The sequence below is a fragment of the Thamnophis elegans genome, chromosome Z, assembly GCF_009769535.1.
Source record: "Thamnophis elegans isolate rThaEle1 chromosome Z, rThaEle1.pri, whole genome shotgun sequence".
NCBI lineage: Eukaryota > Metazoa > Chordata > Lepidosauria > Squamata > Colubridae > Thamnophis > Thamnophis elegans.
In genome coordinates, this window is record NC_045558.1 from 37,457,808 (window position 1) to 37,480,310 (window position 22,503).

The window sequence follows — 22,503 nt, forward strand, 5'->3', positions numbered from 1 at the left end:
AGTAGAAAGCTTTTTTGTACTGCAACATGAATTTATTTTAAACTTTTGTAAAAAACATACCTAAGGTATACAGGAACAAAAACAGATGGGTTTCTGATTTTAACCAGCTATTTAAGTTCTTTATTACAATTTACAATTCTGTGAGTTATGCTCGATATAAAAATTAAAATGCAGTATATCATTGAGCACTTAGCATATTGTGAAAACCAATCTACAGACTGTGATCCAGATGACATTCTTTAAAAAGTTCTGTTTATTCTTCAGATTCTTGAACCTTTTCACTAACAATGTTTTCTGAAGTAGTTTCCTCTTCAAGAAAGTTACAAACTGCTGGAGATGACACAGTCATTTTTATGCTGGGAATCATTTCACGTTGGTCTCCAGTACTTTTTGTTTCCATGTCTTTATGAGTTTCAGGTTCAGATAACTGTTCTTCACTTGTTAAAATAGATTCTGCAGTTTGTGCTGCTTCTAAAGTGAAAACAACCATGTGTCAAGTAAAAACATAGAATCATGTACATTTTGATAAGTAATATAGAAAACTGACACCCTCTTGCTTGAATTCCAACTAATACAGGAAACTACTTTTTCTGTTAATTTGAAAATAAATTAAAAGTAGAAACTTAACCAAAATGTGACACCATATGTGTAAATATTTTTAATAGTAAAAGTATCATTTCTGCACAAAATATCTAGCTTTTTCAGTCTAAGGAGCTTGTTTAAGGGAACCCCATATATGCCCTCCAAGGTTGTTTCATTTTTTTTCTAATGTGAATAGACTAACTAGCTTGGTCAGACTGAAGAAGCTACCTGATTAGTAGCAAAACATTTCAAACAAACAAAAAAGTCCTGTTGTCATGACTCAATTTCTCAACATTTTGATGGAAGAGGATCCACAAGAGAAAAAGGTTTTCCTGCTATCTGGGTGAGCATCACTAATCCAATATGGGTACCGAAAGGGGGAAGTGCTAAGAGATAGGGTGTCAACAAGGTTCCTTTTGCCTGAGTTGCCTGTGTGGAGAGCTGAGACAGTTCCCTTGTTCTCTGTTCCTGTTTTACCATATATGTGACTGGGTGTCTATCGTGGAAAGATCCATGATATCTCTTGTGTATCTACCACCCATTGTTCTTTGACTTGAAGCAACCCAAAGGAGAGCCTTCTTGGCTCCATTTGACATTCTGAGCTGTGCACTATGAAGTCTCTGCCCTGGAGTGCTTGCAAAGAAAAGGTGTCCATAGGCAGTTTGACTTGCTGGCTTAGATCACATCAACTTGGGACTTCAGCTGGCTTTTTCTGTTTTATTGGGGAAGGATATGTGGGGGGAAATTAATTGGTCGTGGCAAAAAAAATGGTGCCTTGTGATGGCAGCTGCTTTGTTGTGAAGAAAAGTTTGATCAAAAGAAGAGGTCAGAACTTGGTGAGCAGACATGGAGCTGCTTCTCTGCCTGATTTGGCAGAACACGGGAAACGGCCAACAATCCCCCAACAGAGCACTGAGTTGCAAGGAAGCTTGGACAGCTGGCACAGGAAGGGGATCCCTGGCTGGAAGGCATTGCCTTACTTTTGTATCATCTCTCTAGAGAGTTTTCTGCTCTGTGAAATGGAGAGAAAAGAAGAAAACAGATTTTGGCAATGTTTCCTGTACCTGATATACCCCAATCACAAGAGAGGAAAAACTGGAGAACTTGGATATAACTTGATTACAAGGGAGTAAAAAGTCACACAGTCTGTTCATCATGCACCATTGCAATGCCAATGCTAGGGTGTTGCTTCAGATGTTTATCCTCCACTGTGTGTCTGCTTAGTCTCTTCTTGTAATCCCTTTAGCAAAAACATGAATCCTAGTCATATGATCGTGGGATACAGCAAATGGCCAAAAATGCAGGCTGGTTGTCAAGCACCCAAAATCTAATCATATGAACATGGGGGGGGGAGAGAGATATCAGGTCATAAGAATCTTTTGGTCTGCTATAATTTTGATCCATAATTTTAAATTGTATCTTGGTTATAAGTTTATTTTTCCAGTGCTATTGAAACTGCATGGACACTAAACAAATTTGTTGTAACCTGAAGACTATTTGTACCAACAAATATTTACACTTGCCAAAAATCAAATTTTCAGGTGAAAATTAAATGCCAAGAAAAAGATTTTAAAATTGAGAAAGATTAGGTCTATCTGAAAACATTTCATCAAAAAACTGCTATCGCATAACCACAGTATAAAATGCTGTCTCAGAATAATCTGTTTGAATATAGCAGGGAAATGGATGAATTTTGACAAAGATAAAATATAATAGTAGTTCACTAGTGCAAAGATTGTCATGTCCTGTTATTTTGAAACATAACCAGCATCTGTTTTAGTTACTAATTTGTTTTGAAGATATTTCCCATTATAAAGGACATATTCCTAAATCCTCTTGAAATAACAAGGCATCTCAACCTTTATTTTTTTCTTTAGCTGCTTCTACCGTCTGCTTCTCATAAATCTTCTTTAGCATGCTGCATGATTTCTTGTGTGTAAACCAGTGCATTTTCTGGCAAGTCTGATCACAGTAAATAACCTGAAAATCAATAAAAATATATTACCATTTTGATTTGATGTGTGTGTGTGTGGGATGTGAAAATGGGCCCGTTTTTCACAAAAATGGGGCATGCAGAAGGTTTTAGAGACCCTGCAGAGTGCTCTTGGGAAGTTTGGGAAGCCAAAAGGGACCCGTTTTTCAAAAAAACAGGATGTGCAAATGGTTTGGGAGGCCTACAGAGTGCTCCAGGTGGCTGGGGACAGCAAAAATGGCACTCCTGTGGGGTTTGGTAGACCAAAAATGGGATACACAGAGGGTTTGGGAGGCCTGCGTTCCTGAGGGCTGGGAAGGGCAAAAACGCCATTTTTGCGAAAAATGGGCCCATTTTTTGCTTCCCACCCCACCCACCCCCACGCATCACATTTTTGCCCTCCCGAACCCCTAGGAGCACACTGCAGGCCTTCCAAACCCTCTACACACCCCATTTTTGCAAAAAACAAACCTGTTTTTGGCAAAGATGGGATGCATAGAGTGGGGTTTCTCAAGGCCAAAAATGGCTGTATTTGATGTATAAGATGCACCAATGTTTCCACTTCTTTTGGGGGGGGGGAGTGCATCTTATACTCAAAAAAGTACAGTACCTAAGTTCCAGAAGTATGCTTTTACAATAACACAAAAATGGAACTGAGATTTGCCTTTTGTTTGCACACACACTTGAAAATTCTAATATTGAGAAGATGTTTTGTTGTTTTCATTTTAAAAGTTAAAAATTAGTTTTGAAGATTGAGATACAGTACCATAAATGTATACAAATGAGTTGTCACTCAGTTGTAATTAATTTTATTTGGTAAATAATTACAAAGGATGGGAAAATAAAAAAGAATGAACATACACGTGATGGTAGGAAGATAATGGGAAAAACCTTAGCTGAAAGAAGCAAAAATAATAATTTGTGAGAATAGGTTTTTGTCCATTGATATATGGAAGTGGGAACTGGATATGTCAAGAAAAACAAAAGCTGAATGCAATGTGGAAGATTATAAAGTGTGTGTGATAAATGAAAGAGGGCAAGAATGACCTGATGAGCTACCAGTATGAAATGTGTTAACATTGCACACAGATTGAATGATGCCTGAATTATAAAACATACATTAAGGAGAAGTGAACAGGTCAAGAAGAAAACTAAGTAATACAGTTGTGAAAATCTTGAAGAGAAATAGAAAGTGTGAAGGAAAAGTAGTATGAATTAGTGTATAGATATGGCAGAAACATGAATTGCTTCTAAGGATCACAAAGTACGGAGTGGTGAGCTCTTTTTATCATGTGATGTATACTGTACATTTGTGATAGGCATGATGCTTAACCTAAGGGGGAATGGTGTGCCAGTTATTTATATACCGTAAGAAATGGAGGATAAGTTTATTAGTTTATCTGAATCCTCTTACCATTTTGCACGTGGAACATCTTTTGTTTGCTCCTTTTTCCCCACACGTTGTACAAAATTCAGCATCTATAAAGCCTATTTGGCCAGTAATAGCTTGTGTAAGTACAGAAAATGCTGTGGGATCAGAACCCTGGAAAGGCAAAGGGAGTGAAATAGCAGTTTTTCTTAACAACAATCTCAAGTCCAAGTCCAAAGGGCTCTATGCTCTAATTTTTTTTAATATAAATTTTATTTTGTTTCTACAAACTTCACATTTTTGCAACACATTACATTTTTTACCTATCTGTTGTGTCTGTTTTATCTATAAATCTTTTTTAACTATGACTTCATATATTTGTACATTTACATTTTTTCATACATTTTTTTCATTCTCTATAATATTCTATATGTTCTATGTATAGCAGTTTTTATTACATTTATATCATTTTGTAAAGTATATATTAAATCTTTTATAACTATGACTATATATTTGTGCATTTACATTATTTCATACATTTTTTTTCATTCTATATGTAATATTCTATATATTTTATGTGTAGCAGTTTTTATTACATTTACATCATTTTGTGTAATATTTATTTGCTATAGTCTATCTCTTATTTCAATCTTTTAATCCTTTTCCAGTTTTGTAGTTGTCTATTGTTTTGTTGATCTTTCTTCCTTTCTTTTTTGCTTTCCTGCTTTTCCCCACCTTTCCTCTAGCCAATTGTACAATAAATCCCATACGGAGCAGTATTCAGATTCGTCTTTCTCTTTTAGTTCTTTTGTGAGCCTATTCATCTTTGCACATTCCAATATTTTTTTAATTACATTTTTTTCTGTTGGTATATAATTATTTTTCCAGTTTGTCTGAATATAATTCTCGCTGCTGTAATGATATGTAAAATTAAGTATTTAATATTTTTTTCATAATTTCCTTTTATAATCCCTAACAAAAATAATTCGGGTTTTAGTGCAATTTGATGTGTAGTAATCTCCTCTAGCCAATCTTTTATTTTTTTCCAATACTTTTTTACAGCTGTGCATGTCCACCACATATGGTAGTATGTTCCATGTTGTTTGTTGCATTTCCCGCAGATAGGTGAACACTCCGGGAACATTTTTGCAATTCTCACTGGTGGAAGGTGCCATCTGTAAAACATCTTGTACATGTTCTCTCTATAAGCCATTGCCATCGTTAATTTGTAGTTTATTTCCCAATTTTTTCCCCATTCCGCCAATTCTATACTATACCCAAAATTTATCGCCCATGTTATCATCATTTCTTTCAGTTTCTTCTTCCATTTTAATTTTAATTAGTGATATTTTTTTAAATCAATTTTACTTCGGTTCCCTGTAAAATTTTATCCAGCTCTTGCGGCTCCTTATCGAATCCGTCTCTTTTCCTATAAAATTTTTTTATTGCCTGTATTTGTAAATAGGGCCACCAACCTATATTATCTATTCCCTCGTATTTCAGTTCTTGCCTTATTTTTAGCCTTTCTTGGTTGTCTAATATGTCTTTATATCTTATTACCTTGTTTATGTCCAATACATTCGGGTATATCAGAGCTTCCACGGTGGATAGCCAGGTTGGGATTTTATTATAATGTTTTGTTTTGATTTTTAACCATGTTTGTAGTAGAGCTTTTCTAATTAAATATTTTTGGAAATAGCTATGAATCTTGTCTTTCCCATCCCAGATAAAGGCGTGCCAACCCAATTCCAAATTATAACCTTCTATTGTTAATAATCTTCTGTTTTTTAAATTGATCCAGTCCTTTATCCAGGTGACAGCTGCTGCTTGGTAATAAAGCTCTCTCAATCAGGAAGTCCAAATCCTCCTCTTTCTCTACTGTCTTGTAACAATGTTAATTTAATTCGTGGTTTTTTTCCCTGACCAAATAAACTGCAATTAATTTATTTAAATCTATGAAAAAAATTTTCCTAGGCTAATCAGCATCACTTGAAATAAAAATAAAATTGTTGGTAGTATATTCATTTTAATGATGGCAATTCTTCCCATTAAGGATATTTGTAGTTTCCTCCAATTTTCCAGATCTTTCTTAATTTTCTGAATCTTGTTAACATAATTATATTCTTTAATTGTTGAGCATTTCCCTGTCAGCCAAATTCCTAGATACTTTACTTTTTTTGCTATTTGCATTCCCATGTTTAATTCTTGACTTGTTTTTTAGTAAAATTCTTCATAATGATCTTTGTTTTGTTCTTATTAATTTTAAGTCCCGCTATCTTACCAAATTCCTCTTTTTTTTAGATTAATTTAATTCTTGATTTTAATGGATCCTCTAATATGAATACCATATTGTCTGCAAATGCCTGTGTTTTATATTCCTCTTTTTAAATTTTTTATTTATTTCTTGATTGTTTCTAATTTCTGTTAGTAGAACTTCCAGTGATAGTATAAATAAAGGTGATAATGGACAACCCTGCCTCACTCCTTTCCATATCTTAACTTCTTCTGTAGTGTCACTATTTATTATTATTTTTGCTGTCTGGGCTGAATAAATTGATTCTATCATTTTTATAAATTTTTCTCCAAATCTCATCATTTTTAACTGTGTGATTATAAGTTATCAAAGGCCTCTTGGGCATCTAAGAAGACCAGTGCAACTTGTTTTCCCGGATTCTCTTCATAATATTCTAGTGTATTTATAATTATCCTCATAGTTTTTTAATTGATGTTTTGGTAAGAAGTCGTTTTGATCTGTGTGGATAATTTCATTTAATTTTTTTAAAATTCGCTCTGCCATTATTGATGTAAAGATTTTATAATTTACATCTAGTAAAGAAATTGGTCTGTATTTTTTATTTGTTCATGGTCCGAATCGTCTTTGGGTATCAATGCTATATATGCTTCCCTCCATGATTTTGGTAACTTTGCTTCTATAAGTGCTTCATTAAATAAGTCTAAAATCACTGTTTCTGTCTGCTCTTGCATAGCTTTATAAAATTCTACAGCTATACCGCCCGGTGTTTTATTATTTTTTTGTCTCTTCAATGCTTCCTTTAATTCTATCACTGTGATTTTTTTGTTTAGCATTTCTCTTCTCTCTATTTCAATTTCATGTAGATTCCTTGTATTTAAGTATTGTTTGATACTGTCTTGTAATATATTTTCTTTGCTGTACAAATTCTCGAAAAATTTCTGTACTATTTTTTTCCTCTTGTTTTTTTTTAAGTACCTGACCTGTTAACTACGTTAACACCAGGTATCCTGAAGATATTGATATTATTTAGGGCAAAATTTATAAAATCTGATCTCACTGAAAGGACTAACACAGTTTTCATTTAAGAAATCTATACAATCTAACTAGATTGGGTAATTTTACTCTTGAGAAACTATTTAAAAAGAGAATGGAAAAGAAAAATTATATTTTCCCTACAGATCTTCAAATGTTATTTAAAATGGATGTCTGTTGCTTAATGGTATGCACTGATTCTCAGGCCTCTAATCCAACTTGCCAAAACAAAAGGCAGGAAAGTGAAGAATTTGTCTGATGAATTTTGATTTTCGTTGGCACGTCAAGCCAAAACCTCTTTCAACTAATGTTATACGTAAATTAACGGAAGCGATTAATGGAAGATTTCTAAGACAAGGTTGTTCAAGAAAGCAGACCCACTGATGAATAACTTGCATTCTACTGTGAAGGTTTGGCTGAGACCATATAACCTGTCTATGAATCAGTACTCTTTCCTGCGTAGTGTTTGCCAAATCCATACTGCTTAATCTGGACAAACTGGAAACCAAGGGCAATCATGTATCACCAGAATAACTATGAATTCTGATAGTCAGAATGTCTATCTTGGAAATTATTTTAAGGAAAAGGTACACAGAAGATTCATCAGCCAATCAGTCCTAAAAGCATCCAGATATATGTTTCTGGCAGTGAATATTGACATGATTTGCAACATTATGTGTTATCCTGCAGATGTCTAAATCAGGAAACAATCTGTTGGAAGGATTGAGGGTTTGGTATCCATGCTAATTCCTAGATTATGTCACTGCTGAACCAATCAGCTAAACTGCCAGAAATTTCCAAAAGGTTTTTGCCTTGTAAACATTTAGAGCAACTATATCTTTGATTAATTACTTGAAATTGGCTTCTTCCTACCAACCAGCAAGTCAGTGCTCATCTTTTTTCTATTATGTTTTATTAAGAAAATATATTGTGCTAAGCCTGTTGTTCTTTCTGTAGAGTGCTGCTGCCATTCTTTTCTAGACTGCTGCTAGTCACTGCCTTGTATCAGACCTGTAAGAATTTGTAAAACATGATTCCATATTTCCTCCCTATGTTAATTGGAAAGGAAAGAGAAGGACAAAGCAGAATAAGCTTGGAAGCACAGTTGCTGCTTCTGTCTTGTTGCCTGATTGTGTTCAAATCAGTTATCCTGGATTAGATAACTTTTAACTGATGCACTGAAGCATCTGCTTAGATAGCTTCCCCACCCCTCTGCAGTCAGTGTCAGATTGATTCATGTTTGTGCTAAGTGCTAGTTGTTTTGCCTCCAAATGTTTAGCTAATGACACTAAAAGAATCCATAATACCTGGTACCTTAGGTTTTCATGACTGCTATGCGAGTCTTAGAAACTTAAAAAATCAGCAAGAGCTGAGCTAAGGCAAAAGATAATTTCTGAAAAAAACATGAGGAAGCATGTACAGAACACTTTGAGATAACCACCCAAAGAACCAAATTTGCAGAAAGAAAGTTGTGTCCCCCCAGTTCCTCACATTAATTAAAATTTGGTTACAGTGAACATGTGTAAATAACGCACACTAAAATAGTATCTTATAGATTCTAAATGTTCAGTCTATACAGAACAGACATACTGTTCATCAAGATACACTCACAATTTCAACAGGAGAAATGTTTCTCACAAGCTGCTGCAGCAAGGTAGTTTCACAGTAAGGAAATTTTCGAATAGATTCCCTGATGATCTTCTCTTGATAAACTGGAAATCCATCTCTCTCTCTGCCTTTTAATAGGCTGAAATTAAAGGTGAATACAGCTGAAGTTACATACGTTGCCCATGTTTTTTTCTTCCTACTCATGCAAATGTTATGTGTGTAGCATAAGATCACAACATAAAGAAAACCTGCAATGCAAATATTTAATGTACAAGTTTTGTGAGAGCAGTATATTCTTTTACTTCAAAGATGATAGGATTGGATTTTAATTTCTAAAGAATATACTATGTATACCCATGTAATTTTTCCTTCAGCTGTAGCTAACATACAAAACTGAAACATAAGGCACATTTACGTTATGTCTCAAATATGCATCCATCCCAATGACTTAATAAGAAGCTCCAGTTTCATAGTTTAACATTAAAACTACAAGAATCTGTACTTGTGCACAGATAATACATTGTATTGAAAAGAACCATCTACTGAAAAAATAGCATACCTTTTGATTAATCCATCCAATTTGTCTTCCCGCTCGAGGAAAAGAATACATTTTTTGAAAATGCAGCTAATGTAGTGCATTTTAATTGCAAGGACTTCATTCATTTCTCTCTGCTTCATGCACTTCTCACAGATCAGATCCAATATTTTGTAACATTTCTGCATTGCTTCAACTTCTGTCAAAAGAGGATTTTCTTTCACCAGCAACACAACCTATAGAAAATATTTATATACCCCTTAAGTACTAATTCCCAAGACAGATCCAATGCACAATTGGCGTTCTTCTGCACTAATGACTGTTCTTTGTGTGCTGTTCCTGGAACAGGAGGCTCTACATGCAGGTCACTCATGTCCTAGTCATCCTTCATATATAAATTATGCATTGATATGGGACTATCTTGAAGATTATTTGGAACTAATGTTGGTGCAAAATGCAATAGCATGATGCAGTTGTCCGTGAATCTACACATGTATGTTATCTTTCTGCTCCGTGAGTTGTACTGATTACCAATTTGCTTCTAGGACCAATTGAAATTGCTGGTGATACTCTTTAAAGCCCTATTTGGCATAGGGTTAGCTTATTTGAGAGACACCCTCCCCTCCAGTGCCATGTACTCACATCATCAGATCTGGCAGAAGAGACTTGTTGCAGTCTGTCCACTTCAAAGTGTCACCTGCTAATACCCAGGAGATTTTTTTTTTTTTTTTGCTGCTGCTGTTTGTGAAAGAGCCTTTCTCCAATATCAGTCTGATCCCAATCTTGATGGCCTGGGGATCAGGGTGATGTGGAGCCCATAAAATGGCTGTGCTGTTCATAAATTACTGTATTTTCCAAGTGACCGTTATCTACAATTTGTAATTGTTTTTATTTGTGTGTGATATTGCTTTATCTTACATTCATGAATATTACAGGCTGCTGAATACATTGAATAAAAAGGAAAAATGAAATAAAGTTCTTTTCTGAATTAAGTGTTTATAGCAAGCATTCACAAATGCAGTTTAATAGAACTGCACATACACACTCTGTGTGTATATGCATTGATATGTACATAAAAGGGTTAAATCTGAATTACCAAAGACTACTCTTTAAGACTATTCATACTAGTTTCTATTCATGTTGTACCTTTTAAGTCATAGATAAAAATAATATAAAATGTTGCCTTTATTAATCTCTTACTCACTGTTTCGCCCTGACTTTAGTCTGTTTTTGCCAGTGAAATGTTTTCTTTACTTATGTTTAGCCAATAAGCACAAAGCTATATTTTTTCCAGTTCAACTGAGGGGTACATGGAGGCCATGGCCAGAGGGGTCTATGCTCATGTATGGCGGTGCAAAATTGTGGCCATACCTGGGGCAAAATGACTTAGTTTCAGCAATGCCCGCATTATCACACATATTAAGTATTTCAATACATTTCAATTTCAATACATTTGGGGCTGTTCTTACAGTCTACCTGGAAACTAGCACTTATTCTGGAAGATACAACATCAACCTTTCAGGCTGCAATGGCTACTAGTAAGTCTCCAAGTAGAATTTAAGATGCTAATGTTGACCTATATAAGGTTGGACATTTTTCAGAATGCCTGCTCTAACCAGTATCAATCCAATCAGAACTGTTATAGAGAAGTGTCATGTCTCACTTCTCAAAAATTTGACATGCTAATAGCAATATAGCAGTAGACTTATATACCGCTTCATAGGCCTTTCAGGCCTCTCTAAGCGGTTTACAGAGAGTCAGCATATTGCCCCCAACAATCTGGGTCCTCATTTTACCCACCTTGGAAGGATGGAAGGCTGAGTCAACCCTGAGCCGGTGAGATTTGAACCGCTGAACTGCTGATCTAGCAGTAGCCTGCAGTGCTGCATTTAACCACTGCGCCACCTTGGCTCTTGCTAAGGCTACTTGGCATTGTTTCTCTGGAAATTCCAGTAACAATAGCATTTATATACTGCTTCAGTGCTTTATAGCACTTTCTGAGTGGTTTATAATGTCAGCATATTGCCCCCAACAATCTGGGTCCTAATTTTACCAACTTCAGAAGGGTGGAGAACTGAGTCAACCTTCAGTTCTGTCAAGATCAAATTCCAGGCTCTGGGAATACTGCAGTTTAACTACTGTGCCACCAGGGCTCCTTTGTATTTTGGAGATCACACTGGCCTTGTCCATGTTGATTTTCTGGAATCTTTTAAAAATTGTGTTATTGTCACTGTGTCAATGGACAAACTGCTTTCCAGGTCTTGTTTATTTTCTGGTTATCGTTATTTTTTATATCCTTAGTGTCGTGTGCCAGGGCTGATGTCCTAATCATTGTTGTAACTAGTTGGAAACTTACCCTGGGTCTTAACTTAAAGTGTATCATGTAATTCATCCTGATTGAAGCAAAGTAGAAATATAATAAACAATCCTATTAAAAGAATCATCTGGTACCTGTAAGCATTGTTATAAAAAGTAAGCAGATGCCTCTTGCTGAAAATAAAGAATTTCAAAAGAACTGTTTCATGACTAAAATAAACTTTACCTTGACACGTATTTTCTTTTAATGTGATTTTTTTTAGCAGATGAACGCGAGTCTACCTAATCTAGAAACTTCCATATGTGTTCTGACCACAACTGTAAAAATTCCAAAACCACGTGGTTTTGAGAATTGCACCCCTGAACTCCAACACAAAACTCAATATATCATAAAGCTGCGAAATTGAAAAACACTGGCCTATAAAATTTCAGGACACTATAGCAGAGAAAATGTGAGTTTCAAATGGAACATACTTTATATACATATAGTATCATGTGAAAATTAAGACACCAAAGACACTACAAAAAGGACTGGACCAGTGGTGGGTTTCAAAAATGTTTGGAACCTACTCTGTGGGTATGGCCTCCTTTGTGGAAGTGGCTTGCTAGCCATGTGTCTGGGTGGGAGTGGCTTGTCGGCCATGTGACCGGGTGGGAGTAGCCAACTTGGAAAATGTGATGAAACTCACTTAACAACACTCTTGCTTAGCAACCAAAATTTTGGGCTCAATTGTGGTCATAAGTTCTCTTTCTTTCTTTCTTTCTTTCTTTCTTTCTTCTCTCCCACTTTCTTTTTTTCTTCCTTTCTTTTTCTCTCTTTCTGTCTTTCTTTGTCTCTCTCTCTCTCTCTCTCTGTCTGTCTCCCTCCCTCTGTGTGGATCTGTCTCTCTCCCCCTCCTTCTCTCTCTGTCTCTGTCATTTTCTCTCTGTGTCTGTCTGTCTCTATCTCGCTGTCTCTCTCTCCTCCCTCTCCCATCTGTCACTTTTTGTGTGTGTGTGTGTGTGTGTGTGTGTGTGTGTGTGTGTGTGTGTCTGTCTCTCCCTCACTCTGTGTGTGTCTCTCCCTCCCTCCCTATCTATCTTTCCCCTCCCTTCTCTCTCTGTGTGTGTGTGTGTGTGTGTGTGTGTGTGTGTCTGTCTCTCCCTCACTCTGTGTGTGTCTCTCCCTCCCTCCCTATCTATCTTTCCCCTCCCTTCTCTCTCTGTGTGTGTGTGTGTGTGTGTGTGTGTGTGTGTGAGTGTGTTTTTCCCAAACCTCTTCGGAAAGAGTTCTCCAGCAGCCTCTGGCAAGGTGTCTTCCCCGCTCAGGCCGAAAGCAAAGCAAATAAAATATAAATGCTGGTTTACCTTTCTCTGCTGCTTCTCTCCCAGGCTAGATCCGAGAGGAGATCCCTGTCCTAGTCTTCCTCCTGCCCTCGTGGCACGGGGAAAACAGACGGTATTTTGTCCATTCTGTCTCCCCGTTGCTCAGAAACTCCAGGAAGGTCCTTTGGTGGTGGCAGGCATCCTAGAACCTGCCTGCTAGCAAAGGACCTTTCCGAAGTTGCTTTTCTGAGCAACAGGGAGACAGAAGGGACAAAATACTGTCCGGCCGGGACGGGTGTACAGGACCAGGGGCAGGGCAGCTTACTTCCGGGTCCGGTCACCAACCAGTTCGCAAGAACCACTGGGGACCGGCAGCAACCCACCCTTGGACTGGAGTATACAATAATAAAAATGCTTATATGAAATCAGTCTTAAGATACAAATTAGGTAAGTCACATTTCATTTTTGCAGGTCCAATTAGCAGGCAACTAACAAATAAGAGCATATTGTACCTTAACAGGATGCAAATTAGTAGTTGTAATGATCTTATGTAGAGGTCCAGCTAGCTTAATTGGAAGCTTGGGTTCTTTATCCAGTCCTTGTGGTTTTGTGTAGTAGTTTAGCTTTTCACGTGGAAAGAAATTGTTGATAACTGTTACACAATCATGCTGACCTAGAGAGAGAAAATGATTTCCCTTTATGAAGTGAAAGTAAATGATTAATTCACAATTAAAACTGATGATTTGGTGATGAAGCATAGATTGCTGAAAAAAATACCAAGAAATACATTGAAAATAATTTTACTAATAACTGATAGATTCTAATCAACTCTTCTGTACAGAAAATCTAGGATCTAAAATAGATTCATTTTTGAGATATAATTTTAAATCATTCCCATTTTTCAGGCCAGTGTTTTTTTTAGTAAAATGTGCTGTATCAATCCAATCTAAAAAGTATAATCATACAAAGATTTAATATTTCTAGAAATATCTCATAACTATATATCAAAGTACCACAGATTGAGAAATAAAATGATGTATGGACATGTTAGGCTAAAACGAAGAATGCTTTTCCTACCAAAATATTTGATACTTTTTCAATGATTTAATTTAACACATGATACAAACCAAGCTCCATTCTTTAACCGAAAATGCAGAAGATATCTTAAATATTTAGACAAGCAGAAGAGTAGATTATAAATCTAATAAATAAATGAAAAATAGATAAGACATTCTTTGTCCTTACCCACAAAAGCAGCCATCTGAGCTGCAGTTCTCCCCACAGAATTGACGACATCAATCTCTGCTCCAGCCTCTAACACCATCCGGGTTATTTCTTTGTTGCCTAAATGAAGAAACTTTATTTAGACTTTTTAATGTTTTCACAAACTGTCGATGAAATAGGTTTCCTCTGATAGATATTAAAACTAACCATTCTACTAACAAGGAAGAAATCAAACACTTGGTTTTCTAACATAATCAATTACACAGGTTCAAATTCTTTTATTTTCCAACTGTACCTTCAGTTGGAAGTATCTGCAGGGATAGAACATAGCCATTTTCTTTTCAAAGATGAAAAAAGTATCAACAAACAAGTATCTTCAACTCTTGCTTTCTAGAACTTTAATTGGCTGCTATTCACTCTCCCATCCACCATTATTTTTATTATGACGCCAAAGACTTGATTTTGCATGTTCTCCAATTAGGAGAAAAAGAAAAGGACGCTGCACCAAATAGCATCCTAATATATGGGTGAGAAAGCAGTCAGTTCTGTGGACATGATTAAGACCCATCACTCAGTTATTTATATTAAATCAAGCTACAAAGTCTTATACCAAATTAAAATGCCCCATCCCGTTGATTTCTTCAAATTCTGTTACCACCTAGTTTTTTCTATCACGACAACACAAATAAAAAGAAAATATCTTTAAAAATATATGCCTCATTAAGAGATTATGTCATCAGATAGAATTGAAGATGACCATTTTTACACATTTATGGAGAATAAAATCTTCCTAACAAAATCTTTTCTAAGGGACTCCTTTGTAGTATCTCAGTAAAGAACAAGTTTTTTCTTCTTTACATAAATAAGAAATTAAAAAAGAAAACACTATTTACCTGAGAGCCCAGCAAACATTAAGGCAGTATATCCATATTCATGATTGTTGCAGTTTACATCAGCTCCATGTTGCATCAATAGTCTGCATATATCAGTTTTACCTTTATATGCTGCGTGCATTAGAGGAGTCATTCCATGCTAATGAGAGAAGGTATAAATATAAGTTCCATTTGTTTTCTAGTTAATACGGTAGTACCATAGCAAGATTTATGTTAGGTGAACTAGCAAAAAATATTAATTGTTAGAATCCTAAAGGTAAAAATGTGGTGAATCTCTGACCCAGTAAAAATGCAGGTGAACGGTATAACAATATAATATTTATCTTGCTATAGCTTAACAAAAATATTTTAGCTCCATTGCCTTAATATAACCAAGTTGTTAAAGAAAAGATTTTTTTCTTCTATTTTTAAAGTCATGATTGCTATTTTTATTCCCTTTTAGAAATTTATGTAACACTTAGTGTCTGTTTATGTCCACTTGATTTAGCATATTGTCTCATTATTTTAAATTTTATTGCAAATGTCTGAGATTTTTAATGGGAAGCACTAGTATGAATAAATAAATAGAACATAAGCTTAAGAGTGCCAACAAAGTTGACCCATCATCCCAGGAAAGTATGTGTAACTACGGGGTGGTAATACTTTCCTCAAACTTCAATAAATACTGATAATAAATGTGTACCTAAAATCAGATCCAAATTTGAATCAGAAGGCAGGTGTGGTCTACTAGAATGACTTGCTTTTAGTAGAATATGGCTGCTGGATGAATTAAATCAAATTCTCTGGGCTCTGATGAGCACAGAAGCATTAAATATGGAAGAATATGATAATTTCATTTTCAAGTCATCTGAAAATATGAATTGAAAATAAATATACTTAGCTTTATTTAAGTATACATATTTGGAATTAAAACCAGGTTGAAGAGCCATTTGGACTTTATAGCTTGGAAAGATAGAAGCTTTAAAAATGGTTTCAGAAGATGATTAACATTAATAAAAGAAAAAATATCTTTAAAAGAATGAATGCATTTGGAAATTACATTGTAATCTTTTTATGGCTACAAATTGAGAGCTTATTTTGAATAAACATGTATAGGATCACATTTGAAAGATGATATGATTTGTTTTCAATAAAATATTAAAATATTAAAACCACACATTTCCACCTCATCTAACTACTTTACTATCATTGGAATTGCTTAATGCTGCTACTCATCTTAAAGTAATCATTCTTACTCAAGTTTAAATGCAATTCAGAGTTTGCTAATTCCTGGATCTTAAATTTGTGGCGAAAATTCTTGTTAGGTTTTATTTGGCTTAAGGAAACCTATCAGTTTCAGATCAAAAATGTAATTCTGCCAATTACCTCATCTAAACAATTCACACGGACAGTTTTGCTGCCAAGGAGTCTTGAAGCTTCTTCGTTGTTTCCTAGAGGGAAAAAGTTTATGAGAAGGAATTATAAAAAAATGGGTATTATATTTGTATCCTGCATTCTTTCCAAATAGTTTAATGTATTTATATATATTTTTCCAAGTCCCCATAAATGTTATAAAGTATTTACATTCACAATTCATATATAATTCTTTGATCCATTTGGTATGCAAACAACTTATTAAGTGCTAGGTTTCTGTGCACAAAAGTATAAAGTGGCATTTGCTTATAAGAACCAGTTAGTCTGAAAATAATGATGCAAAAGAATCTAATAATGCTTACTAAGAAGAATCCCCTAGTGAAGGGAATTCTAATTCTGAATAAGAATTTAATTTCCATTCTGTTCCTATAGACAGAAAAATTAAAGCATATAATCTAAATATTGATAGTATTTAAAAATTTGTATCAGGCAATTTCACAGTACCATGAAAAGGGACGAAGGGGATTTTTTAATTTCACCAATATTTCTTAATTCTATATATTATACAAATAAAAATAATTGGCGAATTAGTACCACTTCTCAATTTTATGTATTACCGTTAAATTTATTTAGCCGAGCTATACCAAGAAAAACAGAATAGTTAAATACAGGTAGTCCTTGACTTACAATAGTTTATTTAGTGACCATCTGAAGTTACGACACTGGAAAAAGTGATTTATGACCATTTTCACACTTACATCTTTGCAGCATTCCCATGGTCATGTGATCAAAATTCAAATGCTTGGCAACTGACTCATATTTATGACAGTTGCAGTGTTCTAGGGTTATGTGATCACCTTTTGCGGCTTTCCGACAAGCAAAGGTAATGGGTAAGCTAGATTCACTTCGCAGCCATGTTACTCACTTAACAACTGGAGTGATTCACTTAACAAATGTGACAAGAAAGTTCGTAAAATGCAGCAAAATGCACTTAACAACACATAGCAACAGAAACTTTGGGCTCAATTGTGGTTTGTAAGTCAAAGACTTCCTGTAGTTGATAACTGAAATAGTTGAAAGCAAAGATATGAAGTCAAACATCTAACATGAATTCCCAAAGTTCACATTTGGAGCTAAAAATACCATAATTCTGGCAGCAAGCATTTTTTTCTTGGAAAGATATTCTATTTTTCATCATTGCTTAAAAAATCCTCTATTATATCAACTCTATTGCCATATTTGGAAAGGCCAATAAAAGAAGATCCTCAGATTATATTTTTTCAGTGAGAAGATGGCACAATATAATCATGCTTCCTAATATAAGGGAATGTTATGGTTGAAGATTCTGAACCATTTTTGAAGGCAGGCCCCTGCAGATTTCAATATTTCAAATGGGATGTTTCTATTTGAGAGCATAATTATTATAAGACTACTGCCCCAGTAGAGTCATTGTTGGAAGCATCAATCTAACCTGATGGATGATACACCATTTTAAATTCTAAGATTAACAATGAATTTAGATAAAATATGAATCTAAACCTTAGGAGCATTAAGGAAAATACAGTCCAATGTACTTGCAGTAAACCTGATTAGAAAGACTGAAGTAGACATACCATGTTCTACAAAGCAGCCACCTGTTCAGCTTAATGCAATTTTGAGCATGCAGTTAGCAAGCACATTGTTTGAAACTCATCATGTGAATGAACTAAAGGTAGCATGAACTGGCTGTCACATAGTAATTATAAAAACAATATATTATTATAAAAAATATAGACGAAACACAATCTGTCACCACCAGTCCATCTGTTAATTGCAAGTGAGAATAATAAAGAGGGAAATTATGTTTTTCAGTCCTTTATCTGCCAATATCTTTTTTGTAGTGAGATTTTTGTGGTGACATTAACAAGACAACCAGCTGGAGTTATAGGATGTGAGATGTGAAGACTGATTGTTGGGGAAGGCAAGCAATAAGGTGGGACATAGAAAGCCACTCTTAGGGAAAGCAGTCTTCATGTTTTATACCAATTTGGCCCTGGGGAAGACCTTCAATGATGGCAAATTCCTGTTGCCACTAGATAGATCAGCTTGGAATAAAGCTTGTTTCATCCAGGACTGAATAACAAGTAAGAATGATAGCTTGGGATGTATCACTGAAACCTGGATAGGTGTTGGGACCTGAGTAGTGAACATGGCCCTTAGGTTTAAAATGTGGTTGCTACTTTTGTACCAGCATGACTCCATTGTATAGTAGTTTCACCGTCTGAGCTGCTTAATGTTTTGGCCAAACTGCTAATGGACTTCTCAGATTTATTCTACACTCTGCTTTCCCTGGGTGAAGAATTGAAGACAGTTCAAGAATTCATGGCCCTGATCAGAATCCTGAAGAAACAATTTACTGCAAAAGTCACGTGTTACAACGAATCTGGATTTTTGTCTCAAGATAGTGGCAGTGACATCTGGAGGTAGGGAATATTAGCAATCATTTGTCATGTAAGATCACTTTTTAACAGTTATTTGTAATAATTCCCATTGTATAAAGGAAAGATCAATTTGACTGGTCTGTTCCAGACACATGCTGGATTTTGATGAATTTCAGAGGGAATTTGAGATGTTCCTGAAATCTGTTGTCTAGTTTGACTAAGGTTTTACCCATACTTTGAATAGAGGAATGCCAGGAGATGAAATAGCAAAAGAGACACTTGGAAGCCACAAGGAGCTAATTCAACTAAGCATGATTAAAGGTAATTTATTTTTTCTCATAAGAGTGGCAATAACTATTTTTCTGTTCTTATTATTCCTGCAAATAGGAAGCCAGTTGCCCTATTCAATGTATCTGACTCCTTCCTAGATAAAAATGGCCAGTGAAACAAATGTAAGGACTATTTAAGGTATCTTCTGGATACAACTGCTTGGATGCCCTTGAAAACCTATGGAGTTAACTGAGGCATATCTGGCTTAATTTTCTGAAAATTGTTTGAATCTTTTGGTCTTCAAGAATTGGAGAGTCCTAGAAGCTATGGATGTGGCTTCTTGTGTATTATACCTATATTTCTTCCAGTAGATCAAAGCTTTGAGATCAAAGCTAAGAGACCAATACGAGATTGGGTCTAGGCAATGGTAATCCTATAATCCTTTAAAAAAGGCAGTGGTTCATCTCCATCTTAAGAAATATGTTGGATCCAATGGTGTGTTACAATTTTTGTTATATCTCTAAACTTTTCCTTTTTTAGGGAAGGCTATTGAGAAGGTGATCAAATGGTAGACTCAGAGGGCTCTGGAAGAAACAGACTACCTGGAACTTTTTCATTTGGGTTTCAGACAAGGATATAATACCAAAACAACACTGATCATACTTGATCATCTCTGGCAGAACTGGAATAAGTATAAGTATAATCTTTATTGTCATTGCGCTTAAATACAACGAAATTGGTTTTAACCTCACTGGGGCAAAATTATAACAGAAATGAAAAAAGAAAGAAAAAAAAACTAGCGTGTGCGTGGAGTGATTTTGTTGTATTTAAAAGTCTCACAGTCCAAGGATAGAAACTATCTTTAAACCTGTTTGTTCGGCTGGCTATACTTTGATGTCTTCTGCCTGATGGAAGAAGTGCAAAGAGACACTGACCAGGGTGTGAATAATCTCTGAGTATCTTCTTTACTCTGCTAAAGCAACAAGATCTGGTGATGTCATCCAGTGGTGTCAGAGGGAAAGCAATGGTTTCTTCTATTCAATGGAATGGAGTTGATGCAGTCATTCTGCATCAACTCTATCAATGGCCTTCAATGAAATCAATCATTTTTTTTCAATCAACATAAGAGGATTGAGACTAGAGAATAAGATCTCATTGTAGTTCTCTTTATTTATTAGATTAATATACTTGCCTATCTCAGAAAGATGACTGAGGAGTGTTCACTGTTCAATAAAGACTCAAAATTAACCTTAAGGTAAGATGGGCAGCCTATAAATTTTGTATATAAATAAAATAAATAAATTAAAACAGTTAAAACAGATACAAATAAATATTGTTATAAATAAATACAAAATAAAAACTTATGGGAGAACACACTAACAGCCTACATAAAGTGTAATTGTCCTATGTGTTCCCAGAGATTTCCAAAATGTCAGTAGAATCGTGACTAATCTTACCTCAGTGGAATAATGTTCTAAGAGTGTGTGGCATGAAAGAAAAGGCCCAACTTCTGTGATCCATCAGATGAAACTGTTTAGCAGATAAAACTAACAACATACATGATGGAGAAATTTACATCTAGCCGTAGTTCCCAGAATTCCTCATGTCTCAATTCTCCCCCTGCTCATATATAATATCTACATGAAGCTATTAGGCAAGGTCATTTGTCGGTAGGCAGTTTGTCTATCTTTTTCTATGTTGTTAAGTTCCTTTCTCAGTTTCTGAAGCTGGGTGGAGAATAGGTTTTGACTTAATCCTAGAATGACTGAGTGGCTTTAGTTTTAGGACAGCCCACCATATCATGGAATTTTCCATCAATAGTTCAGGATGGATTGGCACTTCCTGACATAGATCTTGCTTGCATCTTAGAAGTACTCCTGGACTCTCTTGGACTTTCTCAAAAAAGCAGGTGGCAACTGTGGCTAGCAGTATATTTGCACAAATCTATCTTGTGTGCTCACCATGTTTATACCTGGATTGCTCACAGTCCTTCATTCCTGGTTCACTTTCTGTTTGGACTATTGCAATGCACTGCACATGGACTCTCTTTGATGACGACTCAGAATCTACAACTGCTCCATAATAAGATTTGACAAAGCAGACATTTCCAGACTTCTACTATGATATCAAATGGGATCCAGAAGGTGTACCTTCTCTTTTACAAGTCCTGCACTATGGAACAACATTATCCCCAAATTTAGGTGGCTCTGGTGGCTTTTTGTAAAATGAAAAATCTGGAAATTTTTTCCATTTAATATTGGGCAGTTCTGTAATGGTTAAGAGGGACTAGCTTTGAATGTTTTGTTTTTTATTTATTTTTTGTTCTTAGCCCAATACTAACCCAATTTAATAATTTAAAAGTGTATGTTATATTTTTATTTAGATCTCTACATTAATCAGATTGCTGTTTCTTTGCTTTGACCACAGCAGTTCAGCTTTCTTTTTCATAAATTACAGCAAAATATTCCCCTGAAAGCAAGCATTAGCTTGCCTGATTAAAAAAGTTTAGGAAAATTAAAATAAGAATGGACTCTCCTATTATAAGTAAATGTCCTTTAACACCAGGAAGACCACTAAAGGTCATACAATGACCAGGCCTAGATTTAATGGCACCTGAGTAGCGAGCAAGCACTGCTCAATACACAGTACACAGACAGATCTGAACTAGAACCTCTCCATTCATCTGCTGTATTATTCTCATCATCTCGTATTTGAACAAACTGCACCTTGTGAAATCCTACGCTCACGATCGGAAAACAACAACAGACACCGGGCCTAATCACGAGATTTGCCTATCGATTTTTCGCAGCCACCAAAAATAGCTGCCTCCAGCTATTTGCCGTCTGGGCCTGAACAAGGAAGCAACCCAGCGAATGCAAACTGAGATAGCAGTCTTGCAAACCACTCACCGCTGCTGATGACTTCAAGCAATGCTCTCTCCTCCTCATTCAAGTCACCTCTCTTTGGAAGCGCCATCGCCTATTTTATGTGTATTCTTCCTTTTCCTCCCCTCTTTCTCCTCCCTGCCAACAGTCATAAAATGGAGCACGTTCGCACTGGAAACCGCGGCCGATCAGCTGGGGCAACTCCGAAGCTTCCTCCGAGCACTTTACGAGAGCCTTTCCGCGCGCGCTCCAACCTCATGGCTTGTACCACCTTGTCGCCGGGGAGAGGGGGAGGTTTAAACGCAGGCTGACATGCAGAGGGTAATAATGCATCTCTTTACATTACAACTGAGAGGCTTGCTCGGCAACGCATAGGTATGCGAGGAACAAAGTAAAAGTAGCGATTTAGAATATACTAAAATGGCCAACCCGTCCTGACTGTGATCAATCACCTCCTCTATGGTTAAAATGGTGCTGCCTAGCCG

At 35.7% G+C, this 22,503-nt stretch overlaps 1 protein-coding gene across 2 annotated transcripts; it reads right to left on the reverse strand.

Annotated features, from left to right (window-relative positions):
- Positions 1 to 22,436, reverse strand: ANKMY2 (ankyrin repeat and MYND domain containing 2). Of its 2 annotated transcripts, none has more exons than XM_032237563.1 (10): positions 22,043 to 22,435; positions 16,456 to 16,520; positions 15,091 to 15,229; positions 14,219 to 14,317; positions 13,486 to 13,646; positions 9,377 to 9,588; positions 8,821 to 8,956; positions 3,969 to 4,097; positions 2,442 to 2,562; positions 1 to 471 (listed from the first exon to the last, which is right to left on the reverse strand). In XM_032237563.1, exons 1-10 carry the CDS (start codon positions 22,107 to 22,109, stop codon positions 254 to 256), a joined length of 1,347 nt encoding a protein of 448 aa, XP_032093454.1. In that variant the 5' UTR covers positions 22,110 to 22,435; the 3' UTR covers positions 1 to 253. The 2 variants fall into 2 exon arrangements, with proteins under 2 accessions (XP_032093454.1, XP_032093455.1); XM_032237564.1 differs by having other exon boundaries at positions 379 to 1,594; positions 22,043 to 22,436.
- Between the last annotated feature and the right edge of the window lie 67 nt (positions 22,437 to 22,503).